Here is a 27782-nt window from a genome sequence, read left to right on the forward strand (position 1 = left end):
TCTCATTGCAGGGCTATCTTGTAATATGGCTATCTTGCTTGGTGCAATTTTGGGGTCTTTTTAAAGCCATCTCCTTGCCCAAGTCTCCTTCCAACTGTCACATCAAGACTGGGTGAATCTTTTCCGCTTCCTGTCAATCTTTTCTAGACTCAGTTAACATTTGCATGATATTGAGGGTTTCTTTTTTTTAATCACTCTATTTAAATTACAATACCATATTGAAGACTAAGGGATGAATAGGATTTAATTAGACCAAGGAAAGACCTTTTTTTCTGTTATGTATGAGTGATGGGCTGTGCTTCATTTTTTATCTCAGATGGTATGCTTAATTATGCAGATGATGTTTCAAATACCATGTTTTAGGGATTTTTTTCCCCCTTCCATTCAGACATGTCTGATTCTTTGAGACTGCCTGGACAAGCCCCTGCCGTTTTCTTGGCAAGCATTTTTAGAAGTCTTCCTTCCTAAGACTGATAAATAATGGCTAACCCAAGGTAACCCAGCTGACTTTGTGCCCATGGTGGGACTAGAACTCATGGTCTCTGATTTCTAGCCTGATGCCTTAATCACTACATCTAACTGACTCTCTGTATTTCAAATATCAAATAGTGTAGCCAGTTTGGTTAAGGCAGTAGGCTAGAAGCCAGGAGACTGTGAGTTCTAATCCTGATTTCGGCATGAAAGCTCTCTGGGTGATTTTGGGCCAGCCACTGTTATTTATAAAAATAATAAAGATGGGATTTAAAAAATCTAACAAAGAAAAATATCCCAACCTTATACTCTTATCATTTCTCTTTCTGCATAGAAAGCAAACAAATAACAAATTTGAGTCATATGAAGTGATTAGTTTCAAGTCTGAGGTTACTACTTAGGTAACACTATGGGGTGGGAGAGATAAATAAAACGTAGGAATTGTTAGCTGAACAATGCACAAAATTGGCCCTGGTTGGAGGGTGATATTTGGACTAATTTTGACAGAATATTTGGAATTTACGCTGGTTAGTTTGAACTATGTTATATTTTGTATGCACTTCATCTTGTCAGCCAGATAGCATAACAGTGTCCTTTTAATATTTCTTTTTCTGCTTAGGTATGACTCTGGAAAGGATGGATACATTGACCTTATGGAATTGAAGCTGATGATGGAGAAACTTGGTGCACCTCAGACACATTTGGGTCTGAAGAATATGATCAAGGAAGTGGATGAAGACTTTGATGGCAAGCTCAGTTTCCGTGAGGTACGTGCTAGTAAGAATAAGTATGTGGAACTTAGTTACTTCTTCTGCTTTTCAGCTTTTAGAAAAATATAGAGAATGTCCAGTACATTAAGAATAAGATTCAGTACCCTATTTAGAGTAACAAAAGAGGATATTCAAGGACATAATTTCCCAAAGGAATTCCAAAGAATTAGAATTTGCTATTTATACATCTCCCCTATCCAGCTTAAAATTTAAAATATGGAAATCTTGTGCTTTAAAGATATTGAAATCCAAAGTCTGCAGTATTACCTGACTTGTATAGCATGTTAACTAATGGTTACTTAACAGTAATCTAGTTATTTATCAGATTTATATCCTGCCTTTATTTTGTGAGATTCGGAGTGGAGTGCATAATACTCCTATTCTTATTTTCCCTACAACTAGAGCCCTGTGAGTTAGATTGAGCTGAAAAAGAGGTGATCCAAAGCCACCCAGCTGGCTTCCATGCCTAAACGAGGATTAAAATGTACTTTAATGCTGGGAGTACATATTGCACTAAGCCATGCAGGAAACAATGGAACATAAAACATAAAACGCTAGAAATCAGGAGACTGAATTCTATTTCTGCCTTAGACATGAAAGGTGACTAGGTCACTCTCTGTCAGCCCATCCCACCTGATGGTTGTTGTGGGGGAAACAGGAGGAAGAATGAATATTAGATATGTTTACCACCTTGAGTTATTTATAAAAATAATAAATATGAAAAATAATAAGATAAAGATAAAAATAAAATAAAGAAATAAAATATTGGGATTGTTCTTACTAAACACTAAGATATGCTTAAATTTGCTTAGTTTTGACTCAGCATATTGTGTAAGAACCATGGCTGGACTGTAGGGAACATGCCATAGATTTATAAATCTCCTATTCTCCTCCTCTTCCTCCTTCCCCTTGTATGCTCCAATCACTCAGACACTTTCTGCATTGGGCAAACTAGAGATTACTATAATATACAAAGCAGAATCAGAAGACAATTCAAAGGGTGTTTTCTGAACCATGTTTGGCACATAAATAATATTTTATCCATACGAGGTCCATTCATTTGTTGAAATTAAGAATTAAAGGGTGAATTGTATGCACACACAGTCAGGGAAGGAAACTTGAAGAAATGTTCAGAAGCATTTTGCAAGCAAAAAAGACCCAAAGTATTGCTTAAGTCCTTGGAACAAGAATCAGGTTGGCCTCTGCATGACTCACTAAAATATAAGAGGGAAGGAAGGAGAAGTACAATCAGACTTGTGAAATTTTGTTATTTTAGCCTACAGTAAAGTATACTTCTAGTCTTCTTGTGAAGTTGAGTTTTGGATTTGATCTACTTTTGTGGGGACAGGAAGAGCCTTTTATCCCCTACAAAAGTAGGCAGTATTCATTTGCTGAGTACTACGCAAAGACATCCAAATAATGTTCTCCAATTTCAGATGCTATGACATGGTACATAGTTCTGGACAAAGCAAGTGCCTCTTTTTTTCAGATATCCTACATGCATTGTAAAAACCATTCTTTATGGAACAGAAGTTTTAAGGAAATCACTTTAAAAAAACCTTCACTCAAAACCCCTCTGGAATCATGTATTAAAATTTAGCAGTAGGCTGACATTAGTTGAATTTCATAGACATGCACCTACAATAATGGTTTAAATTGTTTAATATTTGTAATGTAAAGTGACACCAAATTGTCAGATATCCATAAGAGACTGCTTGACAAATCTCAGACAGCCAAGGAATCTGGCAATATACTGTGAGATTACATTTTTGTTATATAATTAAGGAGAAGTGCTTTGTGAAGATGACCAAAGCATTGGTTCTTATGTACATTTAGTTTGGATCTCCCTGAATATAAAAGCCAGAGAACTACATACAAATTATTTGATTTTGCCAAGTTGCAAATAGTATACTCGTACAACTCTCTAAATGGAAATGTAGCCTGTTGTAGTCAAGGAACTGGAATCTGGAAGGAACAGTTTGGGGCAAGGATAGATTGGTATTAATAAATTCCTTCACTCTGGGATAGACATGTCAAACACAAGGCCTGGGGGTCAGATGTGGCCTGCAAAGTGATTTCATGTAGCCCACGAAGCCATCCTGGAAACAGTGAGGGAATGGCCCCCGCTGCCTTGGCCCTGACCCAGGCCAGCTGGGAGCCAATATACAATTTTGTGGTGGCCATCTTGGTACTTGCCCCAGTCCCACCCCCTTCTGCCAGAGACCCTCAGATCTGTCCCACTCCTGCCCAGGCCCCCATAGGCACCCTTGACGTGAATGATGTAGAACTGGCCACGCCCACCCAGTAGCCACACCCACTTCATCCACGCCCACCCAGTAAGCTGCACCACTCTGACCATACCCGCCCCCCCCCCAGGGCAACCGCAATGCTGATGCGGCCCTCAGTGAAATTGAGTTTGACACCCCTGCTCTAGGACTAGATCTCAAATATGAGGAGACCCACAATTTTCCTCTCAATTGGGAAGAATCTTATGAAATTCAATGGTGAAAAAAGTAAGGTTCTACATTTAGGCAAGAAAAACCAAATGTACAGGTGTAGTATAGGAGGTACCTTACTCAATAGTAGTAACTGCGAGAGAGATCTTGAAGTCCTAGTGGACAATCACTTAAATATGAACCAGCAGTGTGCTGCAGCTGCCAAAAAAGCCAACACAGTGCTAGGTTGCATTAACAGAGGGATAGAATCAAGATCATGTGAAGTAATACCACTTTACAATGCCTTGGTAAGGCCACACTTGGAATACTACATCCAGTTTTGGTCACCACGATGTAAAAAAGATGTTGAGACTCTAGAAAGAGTACAGAGAAGAGCAACAAAGATGATTAGGGGACTGGAGGCTAAAACATATAAGGAACGGTTGCTGGAATTGGGTATGTCTAGTTTAATGAAGAGAAGGACGAGGGGGGACATGATAGCAGTGTTCCAATATCTCAGGGGCTGCCACAAAGAAGAGGGAGTCAAGCTATTCTCCAAAGCACCTGAAGGCAGGACAAGAAGCAACGGATGGAAACTAATCAAGGAGAAAAGCAACCTAGAACTAAGTAGAAACTTCCTGCCAATTAGAACAATTAACCAGTGGAACTACCTGCCTCCAGAAGCGGTGAATGCTCCAACACTGGAAGTTTCTAAGAAGAGACTGGACAGCCATTTGTCTGAAATGGTATAGGGTTTCCTGCCTGAGCAGGGGGTTGGACTAGATGACCTCCAAGGTCCCTTCCAACTTATTATTATTATTATTATTAATCAGATTTTGCACAGAACATTTTCAAAGTGCTGTTTTGAAGTGCCCTTTCTCATCTCTTGAACATGAATTGTTTTGTCTGCCAAATGCTGTGAATTGCCATGTCCTGAATCTTTTTGGTATGAGGAGATAGAGACACTGCTAGGCATTCAATACTGTATTGTTATATTATATAACAATAAAGTTCCAAAGGTTCTTGGAAATAGTTTCTTGACTTGACCTATCTTAAAGGCTGAGAGGAAGGGAGTTTCTCCCCAAAACTCCATAGCAATCAGAAAGTGATCTGTCCCTAACAAGGGATAAAGTTCAGTACTTCCCATTTTCAGATTATGTTTTTGAGAAGTGAGAAACAAATCTAGTGTGTGATCTCTTATATACATGCAAGCCTCAATAACGTGGATTAGGTCCATGGTTGTTATGATGACCATGAACTCCTAGATCACTCCAGACTCCTCACAAGGGAAGATAGTTTTAAATCTCCCAAGACTACTAGCAAGGTGTACAGGGAATGATCTTGAAGGGCAGGAGGAAGAGCTGCTACCAAGAAAATGGTCAAATGAAAGGAGATAAAGGGAAAGTGGGTGGGGGAAAACACATTCATACTTGGAAGATTCTGTTACTGCAACTTAACAATAAAAGTAGTACTGATCTACGTACATAATATTCCTAATTGGTTTACCTTAAAGGGCAAAGGAAATTCCTACCATTCTGGTATAGCTATAGCATAGATGTTGGCGGAGTAGGGGACTGGTATAATAAAAGGCCAGATCATTTCTTGAAACAGCTCTATTAGAGTTAATGTGGAACAAATAAAAAGGCTAGTCAACTGGATTTTGGATTTAACCTGAATATTTATTTCTCATTTTTTGTTTTAATTCATAAATGACTACTTTGAGATGTAATAGTCAAAATAATTGAATTACCATATATTCCGGCGTATAAGACGACTTTTGCAAGGGTTAAAATCGGTGCCAAAGTCGGGGGTCGTCTTATACGCCAAGTCGTCTTATATGCCGGAAATACTGGTAGTTTCCGGCGTATAAGACGACTTTCTAGGCATGCGACTCGGTGTCGAAGATGGGGGTCGTCTTATACGCCGGGTCGCCTTATATGCCGGCATATACGGTACTTGGAAGTCAAAGTTACGACTTCATGTTGATGTGTTACTATAATAATAAAAAAGAAGTCTTAAAGCCATTCAGTGTAGTTCATCTCAGTATTATTCACTTGATCTTGAGTAAATAATAAACTGTAATGGCAATACTACATTATATTATTTTCTTGCTGCTGATCCCTGTCCTGCTTTCTGTCCTATGGTGGAGTCCTGATTTTGGGTGTGCAGAGCAGGTTAGGTAAAGCCACTTTGCTCTCCTCCCTGTTTATAATTGTCACCAGCCTTGGGGAGGACGTTTGTTAATCACAGGATGAACTTACAGGGGTGCATTTTTGAAAGAACACTGAGTGCATATGGAAGGATAGACACGGTTTGCTGTGGGAAAAGCACCAGTTTAACATCAGAACACTTAAGGGCCACTTAGGGGTATCTCAGAAGTGGCTAGTTAGGGATGAGATGAAAGCAATGTTCAGACATGGAAGAACAAATAAATTTCATCTTGTATATTAGCAAGCACTTTATGTTTCATAAGCATTGAATGTGTTTGCTGTTGGTCACATGTAGCTGTACTACATTGCCTGATTTTTAGGCTGAATATTGCTGTAAACTTACTGCTACTGGGGAAAAGGCATGGAAATTCCCTGGGCTGTTGTATTCTATAGTTTTGTAATGGTAATTTATTCCAATCTATTTTTACATCTGGTATTTAATAAAGTTAATTTTTACTTCTTCCAATTATCACTCTATCAATGTGTAACTAATTGCCACATACTATTCCAGACCAGATCTCAAAGTGAATAACAAGCATATAAAACAACAAACTTGCTACAAATAATTTATTTCATCAGGAATAATAACTATGTGTCTGTGGTTTTTCTTATTGTTAACAACACTGTTCTATATTTCAAAGCACAGGCTGAATGTCTGTTTTTTGCTGTGAAATGTTTGATTTGTTCTTTGGGCTCTCCCTTTTTTTTTTTTCCTAAAAAGGTTATCACTAACCCTAGGGCTACCAGATCTGGGCTGCAGACACTAGTTTTTGCAAAATGATAGAAAATTCTAGTATTTTCCTACCACCTAGTGGTCATCCTCAATTCTGCAGCTCAGAACTTGTAACCTTTCTAGCAGAGAGCAAAATAGAATCTGCATTTGTAACCTAGTAATATGTAGACTTGCAAGTGCAAGTTGTCTTAGATTCTTCCAAGAGGAATTTATTCATGTCAGAGGTTTCTGGGATGACAGTTGTTCTCCAGCACAGGAGATTGAGAATCCATCAATGGGTTTTCTCTGTCTGCCTGCTCTTGAGACCAAGTTAGCCAAGCTTGACACGCCCCCTGTTGCTAGGGGATCCCAGTCTTGACTTGGTCTCAAGCTCTTGAAGACATGTCATGTCTTGGCTCTCTGATTTCAAGAGACTCTGATTACTTAGCTAGCAGATATATTTCCATTGTTGGATTCTCCTTTCCCTCAGTTAATTTCATCTCAGCTTAGTGGATTCCTTTGCTCCTCTCCTCACCCCAACTGTCCTCCAGAAGCTCTGGGATCAGCGCTGCCTCAGATCGGATGATCTGAGGCTTGGTTGGGGGGGTGACTGCTCCGTCTCTCCTTCCCCAGGGCTCTGGGCAATTTCCCTCCCATCCCCCCTCAATCTTGTGGGATTCCTCGCGCAGCACTCGGCGCTGCTGCTCCAACCTCCTACGTTTGTGCCACAAGGCTTCAGACAGCTTCCCCAATGCCCGTCAAGTTGCGGCTGCCATTTTGGGTGCCGCCGAAGGCACCGAAGATTAAAACTGAGCCATTTGCCCTTTAAAGGGAATCCTGTCCAAATTCTACCTGCCTTCAAATTTCAGTCAGCGGGGTCAGTGGAAGGGCTCCTGGCTTTACCACCGTGGCTGCCATTTTAGCCATGCCACGCAGTTCCCTTTTATAGCCAATCATCCAATTTCACTCACTGACGGCCTGACTGCAGTTGCAGACCCTTTTCTTCTCTCCCTGCGCGGATCATTGCTTCTTAGGGCTGCCAGTAATTAAGCTTCTCAGTGCTTCTGCAGTCTTCAGCTGGAGTAGATGGGTGCTCAGCCATTCTCAGCCCGCTGATACAAGCCTCGCCCCAATTTACTCAGGCCGCCATTTTGATCTAAGGCCCCCATCTTGAACTCATGAGTGAACCTTCTTTTAACAGCTCCTCTGCCAGGCCTTCCCTTCAGGTCCTCTGCATCCTTCATTGGGCTTTCTGGTGCACCTTGACTGAGGACCTAAGGCCTCCGGGCGGAGCCCATAGCAGATCCCAACCGTGCCTTCGGTCTTACCTTCACAGCCGTGACCTAAGCCCCAGAGAGACTTATTACCTGGTCAGGTAGTTGGGGAGCAGTCCATATTACTTGCTCCAATTAATCTTCCCGCCAACTGCTTGCCTGCCAGAGCTCCCCCTCAGGTTCCCTGAGATAGCTTGACTAGGATGGAGGATTCCACGGTACCTCAATCATGAGCACCGCCTCCCCATCCTCAAGGTTCGGCCGGCACAAAACCTCCAAACAGGAGGCAGCAGGCAAGCTCAAGAACAAGGCTAAGGCCACCCTCAAAAAGCCTTTCAAGTTGGCGGAGAAGCAAGCCAGCTGTAGGCACCAGGCTCTGGAGAAGGAGTTCTTCAGAGCGCAGAGATAGGCCAGAACACAGACGGATCAATTGGCAGTCCCTGAATTTGACCTCCCTATTGGTCCTTCGGTCTCTGCTCAGGGTGTGTGGTCATTGGCAGAAGCCCCCGCCACACATCGTCCCTCTTCAGTGGCAGCTCAGGACATGGCTACCAGCCTCCTATGCTTCCATCAGGCTCAGCCCCCAAGGGCTGCCGGACTCAGGGGACATTTTGTCCGATGGCCACCTTGAGGCCCTGCTCTCTAAGGTTGTAGACCGTGTACTTGTGGCAGTCTTACCACCTGCTCGGACAGAAGGCTTCTACCTCTGTTATTCCGCCTTATGTACCTCCAGCAGGGATTGCCATATAACAGGAACCCACGTCTCCTGCCCGTTCCTCAATCAGTGACTACTTGTCCTGACGGGAGGTGACCAGCCAGATTTCAACTTGTCAGAGGAGGAAGAGCTTCCCCCAGACCCCTCCCCATCAGGAGGCCTATTTAATCCGGCTCTGTTTCTTCCCTTGCTTTGCAAAGCCACCACGACGGCCAACATAGGGTCCGATCAGTTCCCTCAGCCTCAAGCCACATCCAATGTGAGCCCGAATCCGGTTTTCTTCGAAACTGTGGCAGCCCAGCACCATGTTCCCTGTCCTTCTATATTTCTTAAAGGGGTTAAGAAACAATGGGTTTCCCCATCATCTTTCCTCTCCATAGATGGAACAGACAAAAAGATATTTAGTACTCTACAGACCTAACCGAGGCCCTGGAGGTACCAAAGGTGGACGAAGCCTGGACCCCTCTCGTGTCCAGACTGCGGTTTCCGGGGACATGGCTGAAGCGCTTAAACCAGAGGACAGAAAATGGGACTTAACTTTCCGAAAGACCCATCAATCAGCTGCGTGGGCAATTAAAACGGCCTCTTGTGCATCCTTTTTTGTCTGAACCAGCCTCCTATGGCTCCGTCAGCTTCAGGCCAGACTCCCCCCGAGGACATTTGGACCCATCAAGACCTAAGCAAAATGGTTGCGGTGACAGAGTATGCGTCGGACGCAACTTAACAGTTGGCCAACTTTGCTTCCAGGTCCTTAGCTTCCAACGTCACGGCCAGGAGAATGCTATGGCTCAAGCACTGGCAGGCTGACACCAAGGCCAAATGGCGTCTCGCAACTGCCCCCTACCAAGGCAACCACCTCTTTGTGGAGGCCCTGAATCTGTACCTTGTGGAAAACAAGGACAAGCAGAAAGTCATGGCTCACCTTACCAAGCAGCCTGACAAACGACCCACTCCTTATTCCCGTAGGCCATCCTTTCGGCCAGCATCGACCCAGGGAGCCGCCCAACCCTCCCGGCCTTTTACGCCCAGGCAGGACCGTCCATATGATAAGACGGGCTTCTGGCCCAGGCAGCAAAACCAGAGCAAATGGCCATTTCGAGGGGCAGGACGCCCCTACAGAAGGTCCAAGTGACTCCCATGTTGCACTTCCCATAGGGGACAGACTAGCCCACTTCTTCCATCAGTGGGAACTTACAACCATGGATGCCTGGCTCTTGCAAACCATCCAGTTTGGCCTGTCCCTAGAATTTCTGGCCAGTTCCCCGGGTCATTTCATCACCTGCCCCATATCTCGGGATTCAATCAAGCGGGGGCTTATGCAGGAGGCCATTCATCATCTTTTGGAAATACAGGCCATAAAACCGGTACTGCCAGATCAAAAGGGAAGGGGATTCTATTCCATCCTCTTCGTGGTTCCCAAAGCCTCGGGAGGATGGAGGGCAATTCTAGACCTCAAGGGTCTGAATTATTACATCACATACAAAAAATTCAAGGTGCAATCACTCCAGTCCATCCTGGGAGGCATCAGACAGGAAGACTTCCTGGTGTCCATAGACCTCACGGAAGTGTATCTCCACATCCCCATCCTTCCATTCACCGGCAGTTCCTTAGGTTCTGTTACAGGGGCCATCACTTCCAATACAGGGCCCTCCTGTTTGGCCTTTCCTTGGCGCCCAGGGTGTTCACCAAGATCCTGGCTGTGCTGGCCGCCCATCTATAGAAGGTACCAGTACGCATCCAGTGCTACCTGGATGACATCTTGATCCAAATGTCCTCCTCCTGGGTGGCCCAGTCGGACCTGGACCTAACGATTCGGGTCCTCCAACAGCACGGGTTCTCGGTGAACTTCCGGAAAAGCCAGACGGTTCCCTCATCCAAACTTCTGCACCTGGGAGCCATCATAGACACCACAAACTGTATGGTCTGTCTTTCCCAGGAGCGGTTGGACAGCATCAGGGACCTAGCTCGCCGAGTGTATAAGAACCGCACTGTCCCACTAGTCTTGCTCTCTTAACTACTAGGAAAAATGGTTTCCTGCCTAGCCATAGTTCCCTGGGCCAGACTCCACTTGCGGGATCTCCAGTGGTTCCTTCTACCGTTCCAGCGGTTGAACGCCAGCGCATCCAGCCAGCAGATGAAGCTCCCGGTCAAAACCCTGAGGTCTCTTTGCTGATGGTTCTCACACGCGGTTACCAAGGGATCACCTTTCAAGGAGCCCGACCGCCTCACAATCACAACAGACGCCAGCCTGTTCGGCTGGGGAGCCCACTTACAGTCTCAGTTTGCGCAGGGCCGTTGGTCCCACGCAGATTTGAGACACAACATCAACTGGCTGGAACTCAGGGCCATTTACTTAGCTCTTTGCCAATTCCACCACCGGATCAGAGGCCGTTACGTATTAGTCCTTATGGACATGGCGTCCAAGGCCCACGTGAACAGGCGGGGGCACCAGGTTCAGGTCCCACATGTCCGAGGCCCAGTTGCTGGGATCCTGGGCAGAGTTCAACTTGGCTTTCCTCAGGGCCAAGCACATCTCAGGGGAGAAGAACCGGCAGGCAGACTTTCTGAGTCACTCTACGGTAAATCCCTCGGAATGGGGCCTACATCCAGATCTTTTCTCAGAGATATCCCAAAGGTTCAGCCAACCGGTCCTCGACCTATTCGCGTCATCGAGCAATGCCTGACTCCCCAGGTACTTCTCCCACTATTACTTCCCAGGGGTGGATGGACGCCCTGCGGACTCTGTGGCCGGAGGGCCTATTTTATGCCTTCCCCCCTCCCGCTTATCCCGGCAACCATCCGTAAACTGCTCCAGGAGCAGTCGGAAGTGATCCTTGTGGCCCCATACTGGCCACGGAGGCCCTGGTTTGCCAACCTAATGAATCTCTCTTGTTCTTCCCCATGGAAGATTCCCCCGCATCACCTGTCCTTACACCAGGGGGTCCTCCAAAATCCAGACCCTTAGTGGTTACAGTTAGGCGCCTGGCGATTGAGCGCAGGATCATGACTTGAGTTGTTTTCACCATGGGCAATCATTATGATTCAGGCCTCTCTTGGCCGGCGACCAATCGCATTTATAATTCCACCTGGAAAAAATTTTGCCATTGGTGCCAATGGATGTTTACAAATTGACTATTCCTCAGATTGTAGACTACCTTTTCGATGGTCTGGACAGAGGCCTGGCCCCTGCAACCATTCGTTGACAGGTGGCGGCCCTATCAACGTTGCTCACTTGCGCAAATTCAGTCCCTCTAGGTCACCATCCTAGGATACGCGCCTTCATCAAGGGCGCATGCAACACTAGGATTCCCGTGGTACACAGGTATCCCTCTTGGGAGCTGCCTCGTGTGCTTCGTGCACTTACGAAACCGCCCTTTGAGCCCATTACTACTATACCATTATGGACCTTATCTCACAAGGTCGCATTCCTGGTCGCCATCACGTCAGCCAGACGTATTTCCGAGCTGGCTCTCGATCAGGAACGATCTTTGTATCTTCCACCGGGACCGGGTGGTCCTTCGGTTGGATCCCACCTTCGTGCCCAAGGTCAACTCACTCTTCCATAGGGCACAGGAAGTCATTTTGCCTAAATTTTGCCCCAATCCTTCCCATGACTTGGAGTGGCAATGGCACACACTGGACATCCGCAGGGCTCTGCGGCGTTACATCAAGCGCACGGCACCTTTTCGCAAGTCTGAGGCCCTCTTTATTTCCTTCCTCCCAGCTTCCCTGGGGCAGAAGGTGTCCGCTTCCACCATAGGCAGATGGATCAGGGCTTGGATTGCGGAGGCATACCAGTCTTCTTCTCTGTCAGCTCCTAGTCATATCACAGCCCACTCCACTCACAGCGCTGAGACCTCTGCGGCATGGGCCACTCAGGTGTCCATCGAGGAGATTTGCAGGACTGTGACATGGTCTTCACCCTTCCCATTTGTATGCCATTATAGGATTGATCGCTTTGCTTCAGTGGACGCCTCCTTTGGTCGGAGGGTCCCCCAGCAGGTGGTCTCCGGGGACATAGAGCTGGCTATCTGTTTCCCACCCATTGGGATAGTGAGGCTTTGGTATGTCCCATTGGTGGATTCTCCATCTCCTGTGCTGGAGAAGGGGTGTTGTGTTACCTGAATGCCTTTTCTCAGCACGGAGATGGAGAATCCACACCCAGCCTTAAGGTCAATTAGGCCGGTATTAGGGGTTTGAGAGCCAACACCTCGTCCTCGCATCAGCCGCTTTCGCCTTCGTCAAGATTGGGATCCCCTAGCAACAGGGTGCGTGTCAAGCTTGGCTAACTTGGTCTCAAGAGCAGGCAGACAAACCCATTGGTGGATTCTCCATCTCCATGCTGAGAAAAGGCGTTCAGGTAAGACAACGCCCCTTCTCTGAGAATTCTAAAGGGTACCTTATTTTAGTACCTTTAAGCACTAGAATGTGATGTATCTTGATTTGAAGCTTAGCTACAAATATGTTGCTTTCTTTGTTTTCTGAAAAGTGATGTGATTTAAGTTGATACCTGAACATATACAGATTGTACGGATTATATTCATGAACACTGGTATAATATTGTGAAGAATCTCTAAAAAGTCATGTGAATCACTAGCTACTTATCCAGGGAGAACTTTTTCTATTCCTGTGCGTAGAGATGATCTGGATTTGGCAGCTCCCATCTGACCTCTTCCAGCTGTTTAGATGAGTTATTCCCATGTGCCTCTCTTTTTTGCTCTGTCAAAGGGTATTACAATGTATTTCTCTATTGTGGCCAAATGGGGGAAATCTGCCTGGTAATCCTGAGAACTATAGTTCCCCTACAAACAGCTATGCCAGTATACATACTGGGCTAGATTTGTATTCTGTGAACTAAGGTGCCACTAAATTTAAAGATCTTCTTGTTAATAATAAATATATAAGGAAGGTTTCTTGTGAAAGTATTGTATGAAGATCTTATTTTAAGCCAGGTCTCCTACCCCCTAAAGTACCTCCACTTCCTGCCCCTCAGTGTTCCTGCAGGCCTTGGGCTTGCTTCCCACTCCACCAAGCTCCACACCCCTTTCCTTATCCCATGTCACTAATTATGCACTTAGCTTTCAAAGATCTCTGGAGCTGGGATTAGAGAAAGAGTGAAGGCTGCTCCATTCCTGGGCCATATAGTGAGATCCTGAAAGTAACCACCATTTTCAGAGTGGACACAATTGAATGTGGCTATCCTAAAAATGGCATCCATTTCCAGAATTGTGCCACACGGCCCAGGAACAGAGTGGCCTATCCTCCTTCCCTAACCTATGCTCCGGAAATCTTCAAATGTAAGTGAGAAGGAGGGTGGGGGCCCAGTGGTGAAGCAGGCCTCAAGCCTACAGGAAACCCCATAGGGCAGGGGTCCCCAACCCCTGGTCCGCGGCATGCTAGCAACCGGGCCAAACAAACAAGCAAAGCCTCATTGGCAAGATGCAGGCAGCACACAAAACCATGCACTCTCCAGTCTGTGGAAAACCTCCTTCCACAGAACTGGTCCCTGGCACCCAAAAGATTGGGGACTTCTGCAGTAGAGAGTAGGAAGATAGGCGGGGGGCACTGCAGCATCCCTATAGTTGGTTGTAAGAGTGAACAATTGCAGGCACCCTGCAGCAGCTAGACCTTTGGAACTGGATCTAAGTAGCTTTTGGGGAGTCCACTATAATATAATGTTGAATGGTTGCTAAGCAATCAGTTGTAAGTCGAGGACTACATGTACATAATTTAACTGGGATGCTTTCTCAGTTAGATTCTGTACATTTTTCAGTTAATAAATCATTATTGACACGAGATTGCCAACATGGATAAGCTGCTAAACTTTATGCTTGTACCAGCTTCCTTGCACTGTAGTTCTGTTTGTTCATGAATTAGACCAATGAATTGGGGAAAATCCATTAATTTAGGAGTAATAAACATGATTTACATGCAGAGACTGGCAAAATCATGTTTATTACTCCTAAATTAATGGATTTTCCCCAATGGCAAAATAGCTTTAATTTGGCTAACTATGTATTCTGTTCTTCAGCAAAGGATTTCAGAAGCCGGCCTACATGTTTAAAATGTTCCAAATCTTGACAACAGCTTTATATTGCTTACCAAGGCAATTCTTGTACAGATCATTGCAGTTCTATCAACTCTATACCTAGTTTCTTACAAAAGTCAGTTTCTTGTCCCTGTTATATCAAGAAATAAACCATATTGTTCTATTTCTATGAGCTTGCCATTGCAACTATGGCAGAAAATAAACTCCCTCCATCAAGAACATCTTTATCATGCTGAGATGATAAAAATCTGAAACAAGGGTTGAGATGATGACATTCAATGGCTTTGTGGTCAGCCATCAAGTTCAAAACTCCCTCTATCCAAATATTGAGCCACACCAGCATTCCAGGTGTGTACAATTGCTAGAAATTACCTTCCCAGCTCAGTCACCTAGATGTTAGTAATGAGAGTAAACTCAAGGTTGCAAGCATACCTACTACTCTGACATCCTCCTATTTCCCCACAACAACCACCCTGTGAGGTGGATTAGGCTGAAATTGACCCAAATTCACCCTCTGGCTTTATGCTTAAGGCAGGACTAGAACTCCCTCTAGTGCCTTAACCACTAGACTATCTGCCAAATTCCCTTGGCTTTGCCTTTATCACATTCCAGCCCATGAATGAGACAGGCAGAAATAATATTTAGCTCTGCTCTGCTCTAAAATAGTTGTCTATTAAGCCAGCAGTGACCCATGACGATGTAATAGTGAGTATATTCTGACACACTTTACTTTGGCTCTGGGCAATTTCCTCTGCTCCATTTTTTTTTAATTCTCCAGAGAGAATTAAAATTAATTTTATAGTTTTGAAAGACTATAAAACTTACTATTGAAACCACCTGTCATTTGATTGATGAGGTGAGTTGTCCAGTAAAACAAGAGAGACTGCACTGGGCAGCTCTGATAATCAGCCACCAGGTGCGCCTACTTCGATAGCAGAAACAAGCTCATCCAGAAGCTAATTGCCAGAGTTGCATGAAAGGTGGGAGGTTGGCTGTTTGATAAACTTGTTTTGAGGCAGGCTGAGCCCTCTTAAAAAAAAATCAAGCCTATGGTCAAGCCTGCTGCCCTGCTTATTGTCACACGGGGGAACTATCTAGTGCAAAACTAGAGAGTCTGTCCTACTTAACTGAGCAGTCCATTCATTCCACTGATCACCGTTTAATGGCTTCAGAAATACCAGATTTTAATAGATGGCTTAGCTTTCTAGGCATCTATCAGCCACCCATCTTAATATTTTAATTTTGTATATTTTTATATTGAAATATTCTGTCTGTCTTTCTGTGTGTATGTTTGTGTGTGAAAGAGGTGGGAGATGATTCAATTAATGGCTTTCCATTATTGCACAATTGGAATTAAGGCATTACCATTTGGCAGTAAAGTTGAACTGATACTATAGAGGCAGGATAGATATTGCCAATAGAGATATTTTATGCAAATTTAATCTGACAACTCAAGAATGGATAGATTGTACTAGTAATTTAACCAAGCCATGGAGGAAGGCACAATGTTAAGATGGGATGACTCATGATTTGTCTTGAAATAAGACACATTCACGTCCTCTAGTTGTTATGGGAAACAACCCAAAATACTCAAGGGGATTAAATTACCAATTTCCTCCAAGAAGACATCTTCATAATTGTTCATTTTTCCCACTGCATGAAAGCTTCTGTAGGTTGTCTAATATTAGGAAAAAACTGATATTCTGAGAGGATAACCCAGAGATTCATTGTGTAGCTCAGGCCCTCCATCCTACAGTAATCTTCAGACTCTGAACTGTATTGCAGTGAGTAATGACTTCATCATCATGGCAAAGTCGTTTGTTTACAGGCATGTTGAGCCGGAGAATGTGACTCACTGAGGAATTGTTAAATACTGTCCCAGCAAATAGTACTATGTGGTTGGATGAATACACCCATTCTAACTATGGGCTGAAACAATCTAGCAGTTTTGTAATCTTCCCCACCCATCCCTGGGGCATTTAGGGAATTTTTTAAATTTTTATTTCAAATGCTATATTAGTAAGCTACTGGAAAAAAGAATGAAAGCTTGGGAACAAACAGTTCTGCCAGATGTTTAACTTCCTGATTAAAAAAATAGAATTATTGGTATCATTAATGTAGATTCTACTGTCCCCTAGTGAAAAAAATATGAATTCCGCACATAATAGTGAAATCAGTACTATCCATTATATGTAGTAAATGTAGCCAGAATTCTCTGTAGAACTTGATAAATTACTTTGTGGTTTTATCTGCTAAAGGTTTATAATTTGTCTCTATGTAAAGTGGAAATACAATTGAAATCCATTTAATGTATGGATATATTGAAATTTGAAATATAATCTAACTAGAAGCAATAATTTTGAATAAAAAAGTACTCTAAAATTTAATAGTGTCTTTGGTCTTCTTTTAAACTTATCTTTGGTCTTGGGTTTCTCATCAGAATAAGGGATATAAAAAGTACATTCTTTATGTCTGTCCTATAAATTATTTATTTTTAATAGCCTTCCTTAGAGAAGCTGTAGGTTACATGTTCTTTTTAGTTGTTTGTGGGGGAGTTGGGACAAAAAATTTATCTGATGGGTCTCCTTCTCTGTCAGTAGGCCCTGGTGGATTTAACCAGACTGTGATGGCAATGTTTCAGCAGAATGGGCCTTTTTAAAAAAATTCCAGTCAATGTCCTAGACCAGGGGTAGGCAACCTTGGCTCTTTTATAACTTGTGGACTTCAACTCCCAGAATTCCTGAGCCAGCATGGAATTCTGGGAGTTGAAGTCCACGAGTCATAAAAGCCAAGGTTGCCTACCCATGTCCTAGACTAAGCAAAAATTGCCATTAAGGCATTAATGGGAACTATTTTACAGTATTGGCTGTATCACTACTATCTGGTGCTGCTTAAAGTACTAAGCAGTTGCTCACAGATACCAATTGCTGTTGCCAACATTTGAGTGGGAGGAGTAAGGGAAGTAACATTGCAGAAAAATGTTAACCCAATCTTCCCCAGTGTAGTGTCCTCTGTATGTATAGGTCTACAGTTGCTATAGTTATGGGAGCTTTTAAATAAACATTTAAATAAGGGATGATTTAGCCATAAATCTTTATCTACTTGGATCCTAAACAAATACACTTTCTGAATAAATGCAGAATTTTTAATTTTGAATCTCCAATCTTAAACTTGGAGTTTAATTTTATTTATTTTTTTCTAAATAATTTCCCATTGTCTTTTTCCCCCTGTAGTTTCTCCTGATTTTCCATAAAGCTGCTGCTGGGGAACTTGAAGAAGACAGTGGATTGATGGCTTTAGCAAAGCTCTCTGAAATAGATGTGGCTCTTGAAGGAGTAAAAGGAGCCAAAACTTTTTTTGAAGCAAAGGTAAAAATATGTGGAAGGTGTCACCACAAATGGTTAAATGTGGTAGAAAATAATGACACAAAATGAATTTTATTTTATTATTTAACTTATTTAAATAAAATCAAATATTTGTCCTGACCTTGGAATGTGGCTGTTGTAATGCTACTCACAAATGTAGGGCATTTTTTTTCTCTGCAAAAGCTGCATACCTCTATAATGAGATACTGAATACAGTGTGTTTTATAATTGTGACAATGGTAATAACAATATTACTATTTTATACCTGAATTTTAGGTTCAAGCTTTGTCTTCAGGAAGCAAGTTTGAAGCAGAAATAAAAGCAGAACAAGATGAGCGAAAACGTGAGGAAGAGGAAAGACGGCATCGCAGAGCGGCCTTCCGAGAACTCAAGTCAGCATTCAGTCAGTAGTGGAAACAGTCTGTCACCAGAAATTGGTGTACATTCTTACAAGCTTTGTCTGTGATTAGACATTTACCTAAATGGAAACAGAAGTGATTTGATGCCTCTTTTTCTTTTCCTTTTTGAAGCTCCTGTTTAGGTGCTGGAGGATGTGCCACCAATGGTAGCATTCAGAAATTTGCAAATGCTAGATGTAATTCCAGTAGGCCTTATACTTTAATAATAATTGCTTAGAAGAATTAAATGTCCTAATAATAAAGTCCTATTAGCAGATGCTGAAACTCCTCATAAACAAATTGAATACTGATAATTTCATTTTTGTCATTCTAAACAATCCTGCTTCAATAGTTATATTCTTCAGAATTTCTTTTTATATAATGTTTGGCTCTGTTTTACTTTCATAAAAAGAAATTGCTTCTCAGATAAGCTGGAATGCTCTAATTCCAAGTGCTCTGTATATTAAAAAATGAGCTCCTGATGGTGGTACTGGGGAGGATGGATAAAGAAAATTTCTAGTTATTAGATTTTCGCTGCGATCCAAAAATATTCTTATCTGAATGACAGTTATATTTTTTCATTCTGCTGATTCAACTTCTCCCCAAAGTTAGATTTAAATACCCCTCAGTTTTTCCATGACAGTCATGAGAAAATGTTTAAGAGACACTAGAGGCTACATCTGGAAAGAGGAAACAGGAAATTCATTCTGCACAAGTGAAATTCCATGAAATTCCATTTCTGAATCTAAGCTGCTATTTAAGAGTCCTGAATACATATCAAGGATACAACATTCATCATTCAATTTTTTTCTATTTTCTCTGTAACAAAGCAAGAACAGTTCTGATCTTAGGTCTTCTGCCTTAGTTCTGTACTTTTGTGGTCACATTCTTTTATATGATTTGCATGGGACCAGAACCTTTTTTTTCCTTTTTCTGTGTATTTTAGTCATCGAGTTTTAACAAGTAACGAAATTTCTATCAATAAGAGATTAAGGGAGCAGTATAGTTTAGGGCACATTAGTTTTTCACTCTGTAAATCTTCATGCTACTTGTGGATCCTTATTAAGAATTAAACTCCTTTTTGCAGAGTTACCACTTTCATAAGATGTTGAAATTATTTGCCAGTTCCAACAATTTGTTTGCAAGAAAAACTAGATTTCAAAGCAGAACCTGTAATATAGTTCAACAAGCTTGTATTGTATACAGAATTTACATGTGTATATGTCTACATACATAAAGAAAAATGCTTGCTGCTTTACTAATCTTGTCATCAAATTGCAAACAAATATATTATCTATTTCTTTGTTTTCACATTTAGCTTTTTACACTGTAATACTAAACTGTGAGTGCAGAATAAAAAAAGCCGCCTGTTGAATATATAATAGTAGGTAAAAGAATTGCTAGTAGTTAAAACTATATTTGCAAATCCACGGATTATATTTGATAAACATTGCATGCTTTAGCTAAAATGTTTATAATAAATGTTTTTGTACCTCACAAAGTTTGATTTTTTTGTGTTACCTGTGTAAATAAAACTTAAAAAACTGGTAGTGACTAAATTTGAAATCCTGTATCAATATAAAGGTTTCATCCTTTAGCGAAAATGGGTTTACGTTTATGATCTGAAAAATATGAATCGATAATTATTGTCAATATCAAAACTAAAGTATATTTGTGGAACTCCCATTAACTGTTGTTTTGTCAATAACATAGGATTATTGCTATGATCACATGAATATATCTGGTTTGAACTCCAGAAAGGATATTCCTTAATACTCATGAGCCCAACACTGAACTATTCTCATTTGCTTTTGATGTATTCTGTCATTTAGTATTTGACTGTAGTGTCAGCTATTTCCACTGTTTATAAAATTACTTTGACGTGATCTGAAAGAGTATGCACTAGTACAAGCATGCTGAAGCTTCTGTTTAATGAGTTTCTAACTAGCCTTCTTGATTTGGTTAACTCAGAGGCAACAAGCATCACAACTTCAGAGATCCCTTTCTAGAAAGCTAACAAAGAGTTTATGGGTTTTTTTGGAAATCCTTTTTTTAAAGTTGGTGATAGGTCCTTGTTTACTGAAAGTGCCTTTGAGAAAACCAAGACAGGAAGGCAGCCTGAAGAAATATAAATGGCAAATTACAGCACATTTCATTGAAAGATGCTTAAACTGCTTTTCTTTGAGCTCCACCTAGTGCAGTGGTTCTCAACCTTCCTAATGCCGTGACCCTTTAATACAGTTCCTCATGTTGTGGTGACCCACAACCATAAAATTATTTTTGTTGCTACTTCATAACTAATTTTGCTACTATTATGAATCGTAATGTAAATATCTGATATGTAGGGTGTATTTTCATTGTTATGAATTGAACATAATTAAAGCATAGTGATTAATCACAAAAACAATATAGCAATGCTCGCTGGAGAAGCTTGCTCCTCCTTGTTAAAAAATGTTGGAAGGGAGGGAAGGGGAAGGAAGGAAGATTGAAGGGGGAAAGGAAGGAGATGGAGAATGAAGGTGATTGAAGGGGAAAGGAAGGAAGGAAGGAGGAAGATTGAAGGGGAAGGGATGGAGATGGAAGGAAGGAAGATTGAAGGGGAAAGGAAGGAGATTGAAGGGGAAAGAAAAGGAAGATTGAAGGGGAAAGGAAGGAGAGGAAGGAAGGAAAGGAAGGAAGGAAGGAAGGAGATTGAAGGGGAAAGGAAGGAGGTGGAGAAGGAAGATTGAAGGAGGAAGGAAGGAAGGAAGATTGAAGGGGAAAGGAAGGAGATGGAGAAGGAAGGAGATTGAAGGGGGGAGGCGCTGCCAGGGATGCACAAGAAGCTCTGCACAATTGCCCGGGGAGGGGGAAGGCTCTGGCAGAGAGCCTGGTGGAGAGCCAAGCGGCGGCACATCCGGGGCCTCGGAAGCTGCATGGAGGATCCGCGCACCTTGGAACCATCGGCTGCCCTCTCACACCCACCAACCTGAAGCCCCCCATCCTCATCCTGGCACCTCTTGCCTTCTCCCAGCTTCCCCCCCCAGGACCTGCCCACCCCTCCAGCCTCCTGAGCACCATCGCAGCGGCGGGGTCGTGGGAGCCCCTTTCTACGCTGCGCAGCCCATCACACGTGAGAGGGCGCAGCCGGAGCACGAGCTCCCACTCAGAAGGCGCCGCTTCTCCCCTCCCGGCCGGCTGGCCTCCGACACACATGCGGGCATTGCTGCCCCCTCACCCTCTTCCCTGCCCCCTGGCCACTTCCGAGGCCCAGCAAGCCGGGAAGGAGCTGCTCCTGCCTGGCAGCCCCACGGCCATGCCGGGCTCCAGAGGGCCGAGGCGGCCTCCGACGGCGAGGGAGGCTGGCTGGGTGGTGTGGGGGAGGCTCCCGTGCGGCGCGGAGGGTGGCCGGGCAGAGCACGGCTGGGCAACCAGGAGGCGTGGAGACTGGCTCAGCACTGCAGCTCAGCTCAGCTGGCAGCGGCGGCAGCAGTGGAGCAGCCCAGCGGCAGCACCAGTAGCAGCCAAGACCCGGCTCGGCTCGGACCAGCCGCTGAGCCAGCCCAGGGTGGCGTTGGGGGCGCATGCAATGGCACTGCGGCGGCAGGAGCAGGCACTGTCGGAGAAGGGCGCCCTGGAGGCGGAGGAGCTGGCGGAGGAGGAGAGCGATGGCCAGATAGAGGAGCGGTGTCTCGGTTTCTAAGACCATCGGAAATATGTGTTTTCCAATGGTCTTAGGCCACCTGTGAAAGTGTCATTCGACCCCCAAAAGGGTCGTGACCCACAGGTTGAGAACCGCTGACCTAGTGGATTATTTCTGTACTCCGTGAATGGCAAGTATTATTCTATGTAGAAATTTGTCATAAATACCAGTCAATAGATGGAATGGAAGGAACAATTACAGCCAATGAAATTTATCTTTGTCTTTGCAACTATATTTTACTTTTGCTGAAACTTTAAATAGGGATTCAAATTTTCTTCTACTTCACCACGCAACTATTTATTTACAGATTTTGTGTCCAATTGCAGAAGCAATATTGCTGCATGGTTAACAAAAAAACTGTTTAAATCTTATTCTACCTTGTGCTCGTTTTTCTGATTGTTTAATTTTTTTTGTTTAAGTAAAATATTTACACAATTATATTTTTCAGCAGTTAATTTTAGTCATTTAGGGAGGTGTTGTAAGGTGGCAGTGGAGAAGAGGGAAATAGATTGGTTGCTACTGGCATGCATCAGTGATACAATACTTCTTGGAAATTGAGCTTTGAATGTCTAAGTTCTTACCATTTTAAGTACCATGCATAATGAAGGAAGAAGAGAAATTTAAGGCGAGAAAAAATTGTTTAGCAGCGGATAGAAGGAGCCCTGATATTTATATTCAACTTTATTTAATTTTATCCCACCTTTACTACTTTATAAATAACTCCAGGCAGTGAACATGCCTATTCTCCAGCATGATGTCAGAAGAATCCACCAATGGGTTGTTTCAGTCCTCCTGCCCAATCAGACCAAGTTGTCAAGTTGTCACGCCTCCTCATTATCTGGGGACCTCCCAGTTTTCTTCTTGGTCTTCGCCCATACAGACGTGATTTCTTGACTCTCTCTACGTTGGAGCAGGTCTGATAGAAAATTTACTCATTGGTGGATTCTTTAAAAGAGTTTAGCAGCTTAGTGAGAGTTTTGTTTCCCCTCTGTAAGGATTTGATGCATTCCCCTCCTCAGGGTTAGGTTAAAACTTTCCAAGGAAAGGGGGGGGGGTTCACTTCCCCAGATTCAGTATCCTGCTGAATCAGCAAAGAAACCTTACCCTACGCAGTAGGGGGGAGAGGTTTAACTTGTACGCATTTCAAAGGTGTTGTTGAAAGATCTCAGTTTCACGTGCGCAGTTCCTTTCCTTACTGCTTTCATTTTCGCAGCCTCGTGGCTTCTCCCTGGCCGGGCTCGGCTAGGTACTCTTAGCAGCCACCATTTGAATTTCAAAAGGCCTAATCTCACTTCTAAACACTTTATTATTGCTGCAACAAGGGAAAGCCCAACGGTGGCCTTACAATCACTTAAAGCCACTGCAGAAGCATTAGGAGTCTCGTGGGGCAGCGGTAAAGCCTTTTGCGCCTAACAGCTGTTAGGCACAATCCCCTGCTTCACGCACTGGGCCAATTAGCAGATTCCAATTAACCTCATTTGTGGCAGTCACTGGTCCCTTGCACTGCAGTATTAATTCTATCCCTCACACCCCCCCTTCTTTACCCCCCTCCCTCCTGTTATTCCCTCCAAGGGAACGTTCACAGAGCCCGCCATTTGGAGGCTCAATCCCCCTGGCAGTTGCCATTTTGAATTTAATAAATAAATAAACAAATAAATAAAATAAAATACAATAAAAAAATCTAAATTGAATGCAATAATGGGGGTGAACTACAAATGTTAATTGAATTAAACGAGATTGATTAACAAAATTGCTGACTCCTTCATCTGAGTCTTAGTTTCAGACCATCACCTGATCTAGACACCTGTGAGCAAGAGTGTGGTACCAACAGCAGCTCTGGTTCTTCAGCCTGGTCGCCATGTTGCCTGTCTGCCTTTCTGCATCTGGTGGCTGTTCCAGCATCCTGACCATCGCCACTACTGTGGGACACGTGTGATTCTTCTCCACCCAATCCACGTAGGTCAGTCCCCCGTGGGGGCCTCTGATGTCCCTTGCAGAACGAATCAGGCCAAAGGCAACTTTGGGTTGATTTCGATGGAAATGGCAGACCCTTTCTGAGTCATGTTCCTTGGACATGGACGTCATTCCCGCCTCAGCTGACACCCGAGCCTCCATCAGGTAAGACAAGATCCAAGTCTAAGCATGGCAGGAAAGCTGGCGCGGCGAGCGACAAACTGGCTGAACGCACCCACAGAGCCCTGGAGAAGCAATTCTCCCAGGCCCAACGCTTGTCTGCTGAAGGAGGTCTCACATTGCCGACCTCCATACCACTGGACAGGGGAGAGCCTCAACCATCCACATCCAGTGTATGGTCGCCGGAGATGGGGTATCAACAGGTCCCAACTCGGACTCTTGGTCAGGTAGGCCCACCCGTGTTTGGGGAGAACTTTCCCTTGCCAGGTTCATCTGCAGCACCCACTGCTGCCAGCACACCACCTGCTGCAGGATTAAGGCTTCCACTAGAGCAGTCCATCTCCGACAAGCTCCAAATGTGGATATCACAGGCAGTGTGCCAAGCCATGGCATCAGCGAGTCATCAACAAGCCCCCTCCGTTCCAGGACCATCCTCTTCTTCGGCACCAACAACTGCCGCAAGGCCTCCACTGGATCAATCAGGTATGGTCTCTCCCTCCCAATCCCCTGATTCGGACCTGGATGTTTCAGATTACGCGGGAGGCAAGGACGGTTGGTCGGATTGCGAGGAACCATCTTACGAATCCCAACCTATGGCGGAGATTTTTAATGCTTCGCTATTTCCAGCTTTGTTACGCAGAGCGTGCAAGGCAAGTAAGCTTTCCCCTCAGTCGGTACCAACCCCTCAGCCTTCCTCCGATCAGGAAACCAATCCTTTGTTTGCTGTGTCTGTAGACACGCACCTCCATATCCCTTGTCCACAGTTGTTCTTCCAAAATGTGCAGGATCAGTGGGAATCACCAGCAGCCCAGCCGTCACAGAGCGTGTCTGAGCGCAAAATGGTAGACATGCCTAAGGCATTCGGAGACCTACTAGAGGTCCCAAAAGTGGATGAATCGCTGGCACCGCTATTCTCCACTGCCAGCCTTCCAGCTGATGTATCCGACGCCCTTAAGGCAGAGGATAAAAAATCTGAAATGGCCTTATGCAAAGCGCACTTGGCATCTGCCTGGGCTGTGAAGGCAGCGACGGCCACTTTCTTCTTTGCAAGAATCTCTATCACCTGGCTGCGTCAGTTGCAGGATAGAATCCCACGAGGAAACTAGAATGCATCAGGACCTAACAAAAACACTTGCCACATCCGAATACATGGCCGATGCCTCTCTGTATTCAGCCAAACATTCAGCCCGGGCTATGGCTTCCAACATGGTGGCTAGGAGACTCCTGTGGCTAAAGAGTTGGAGAGCCGAAAGTAAGCATAAGTGGCGTGCGGCCACAGCCCCTTTCAAAAGTGGCAAATTATTTGGGGATGCACTAACGCCGTACTTAGTTGAAAATAAACAGAAACAAAAGGTGATCTCCCACGTGGCAAAGAGGTCCACAATATGGTTCACTCCTTACAGTCGCCGGCAGCCCTTTCGGGCAGGGACAGCAACAGAGTCGGCACAACCGTACCGACTGGTCCCTCCCAAACAGGAGTGCTCACTGGACAGGACAGGTTATAGAGACAGGTCCAGGTACCAGCCACAACCCAAACATTCCTTTCGTGGCCGAGGGGATCGGTCCTTCCGCCGAGGCAAATGACTCGGAGGGAAATCCCCCCATTCGTGGCAGGCTCACTCACTTTACTCGCCAGTGGGAAAACATGACCACAGACTCCTGGGTGTTGCGTACCATAAGGGAAGGCCTGTCTCTGGAGTTCAAATCCGTTCCATTCAATCACTTTGTGTCTTGCCCAGCCATGAGAAACCCAGTAAAGAGGGGACTCATGGAGGATGCTATACAGCATCTACTAGCCATCAAGGCGATAGAGGAGGTTCCCCCAAGCCAGGCAGGGCAGGGATATTACTCAATCCTGTTTGTAGTCCCAAAGTCTTCAGGGGGATGGAGGGCAATCCTCGATCTCAAGGGATTGAATCTTCACCTTCATTACAAACGGTTCAGAATGCAAACACTGCACTCCATCCTAACCAGTATCAGGTGGGGAGATTTATTAACATCCATAGATCTGAAGGAGGCATACCTCCACATCCCTATTCTCCCAGCTCATTGCAGGTACTTAAGATTCTGCTATCTTAACCGCCATTTTCAGTACAGAGCCCTTCCTTTCGGCCTCTCTTCAGCCCCCAGGGTCTTTACCAAAATCCTGGCAGTGTTGGCGGCTCACTTGCGGCTGGTCCCAGTCAGGGTCCAGTGCTACCTGGACGATATCCTGATCCAGTCCCCGTCAGTCTCAGCCACCCATTCGGATTTGACCCTCACTATACAGACTCTTCAGGTCCACGGCTTCCTGATCAACTTCAAAAAGAGCCAGATGAATCCATCTACCCGTCTGCTTCACCTGGGAGCAGTAATAGACATGGAATCATGTCATGTGTACCTGTCAGAGGAGAAACGCAGGAGCATCAGGGACTTGGCTCACAAAGTACGCAGGGACAGAACCGTGGCATTAGCCATGCTTTCTCAGCTCCTGGGCAAACAGATCTCATGTATAGCAATCGTGCCGTGGGCTCGGCTACATACCCGGGAGCTTCAGTGGTTACTTCTCCCATACCAAAGACAGCATACCAGTACGTCCAACAGATGGGTTCGGGTTCCCCATCAAGTACGGTTTTCCCTTGGCTGGTGGACTTCATCGGCCGTCAGCAAAGGGACCCTGTTCAAAGAACCCAACCGCCTTCAGGTGACCACGGACGCCAGTCTCTTCGGCTGGGGGGCTCACCTCCAATCTCGGATAGCTCAGGGTCGGTGGTCGCAAGCAGATCTCAAACACAACATAAATTGGTTGGAGCTCAGAGCGATTTATCTAGCTCTTCAAAAATTCCACACAGAAGTCAGGGACCAGCATGTACTGATTCGAACAGACAACGTGGCTGCAAAGGCCCATGTGAACCAGCAGGGGGGCACACGGTCAAAATCCCTCATGACAGAAGCCCGAGCATTGGGCGCCTGGGCAGAGAAACACCTGCTCTCCATCAGAGCCGAACACATTTCGGGGGAGGCAAATCGACAGGCAGATTTCCTCTGCAGGTTGACAATAGATCATTCGGAGTGGATGCTTCTCCAGATATCTTCAGGGAGATATCAGCCAAATTCGGCAGTCCGATCATGGTCCTGTTTGCCGCCCCGGAGAACGCTCAGTTTCCCAGATTCCTCTCCCGGTTCCCTTCTCAGGGAGCAGAGGGAACAGACGCGCTTCGCAGCAGGTGGCCAAAAGGCCTATTGTATGCCTTCCCCCCATTGCCTCTACTTCCTGCAGCAATCAGGAAGCTTCTGGAGGAACAAGCGGAGGTGATCTTCATCGCCCCTTACTGGCCCAGGAGACCATGGTTCGCGGATCTGGTGAGTCTTTCATTTTCAGCTCCATGGAGGATTCCGGACAGCCAAATAAGGCTGATACAGGGAGATCTACAACATCCAGATCCACAATGGCTTCAACTGACCACCTGGCACTTGAACACTGCACCCTAACCAGGGAATCTTACTCAGCGGAGGTGATTGCTATGATACAGGTAGCCAGGAGACCGGCAACGAACCGGCTTTATGACCGTATGTGGAAGCATTTCTG

General features: G+C 44.7%; 1 protein-coding gene across 1 annotated transcript in view; it reads left to right on the forward strand.

Annotated features, from left to right (window-relative positions):
• The window catches only part of EFHD1 (EF-hand domain family member D1), a 51309-nt gene extending 31362 nt beyond the window's left edge, over positions 1-19947 (forward strand). Inside the window, exons 2-4 of the mRNA XM_039347096.1 lie at positions 1091-1238; positions 17870-18004; positions 18278-19947. Coding sequence (XP_039203030.1) covers positions 1091-1238; positions 17870-18004; positions 18278-18412 — 418 coding nt within the window. The 3' untranslated portion in view covers positions 18413-19947. The remainder of the gene's footprint in view (positions 1-1090; positions 1239-17869; positions 18005-18277) is intronic.
• The last annotated feature ends 7835 nt before the right edge of the window (positions 19948-27782 follow it).

The sequence above is a fragment of the Crotalus tigris genome, unplaced genomic scaffold (assembly GCF_016545835.1).
Source record: "Crotalus tigris isolate CLP2741 ecotype Arizona unplaced genomic scaffold, ASM1654583v1 scf7180000018053.2689490, whole genome shotgun sequence".
In the NCBI taxonomy this organism is placed as follows: Eukaryota; Metazoa; Chordata; class Lepidosauria; order Squamata; family Viperidae; genus Crotalus; species Crotalus tigris.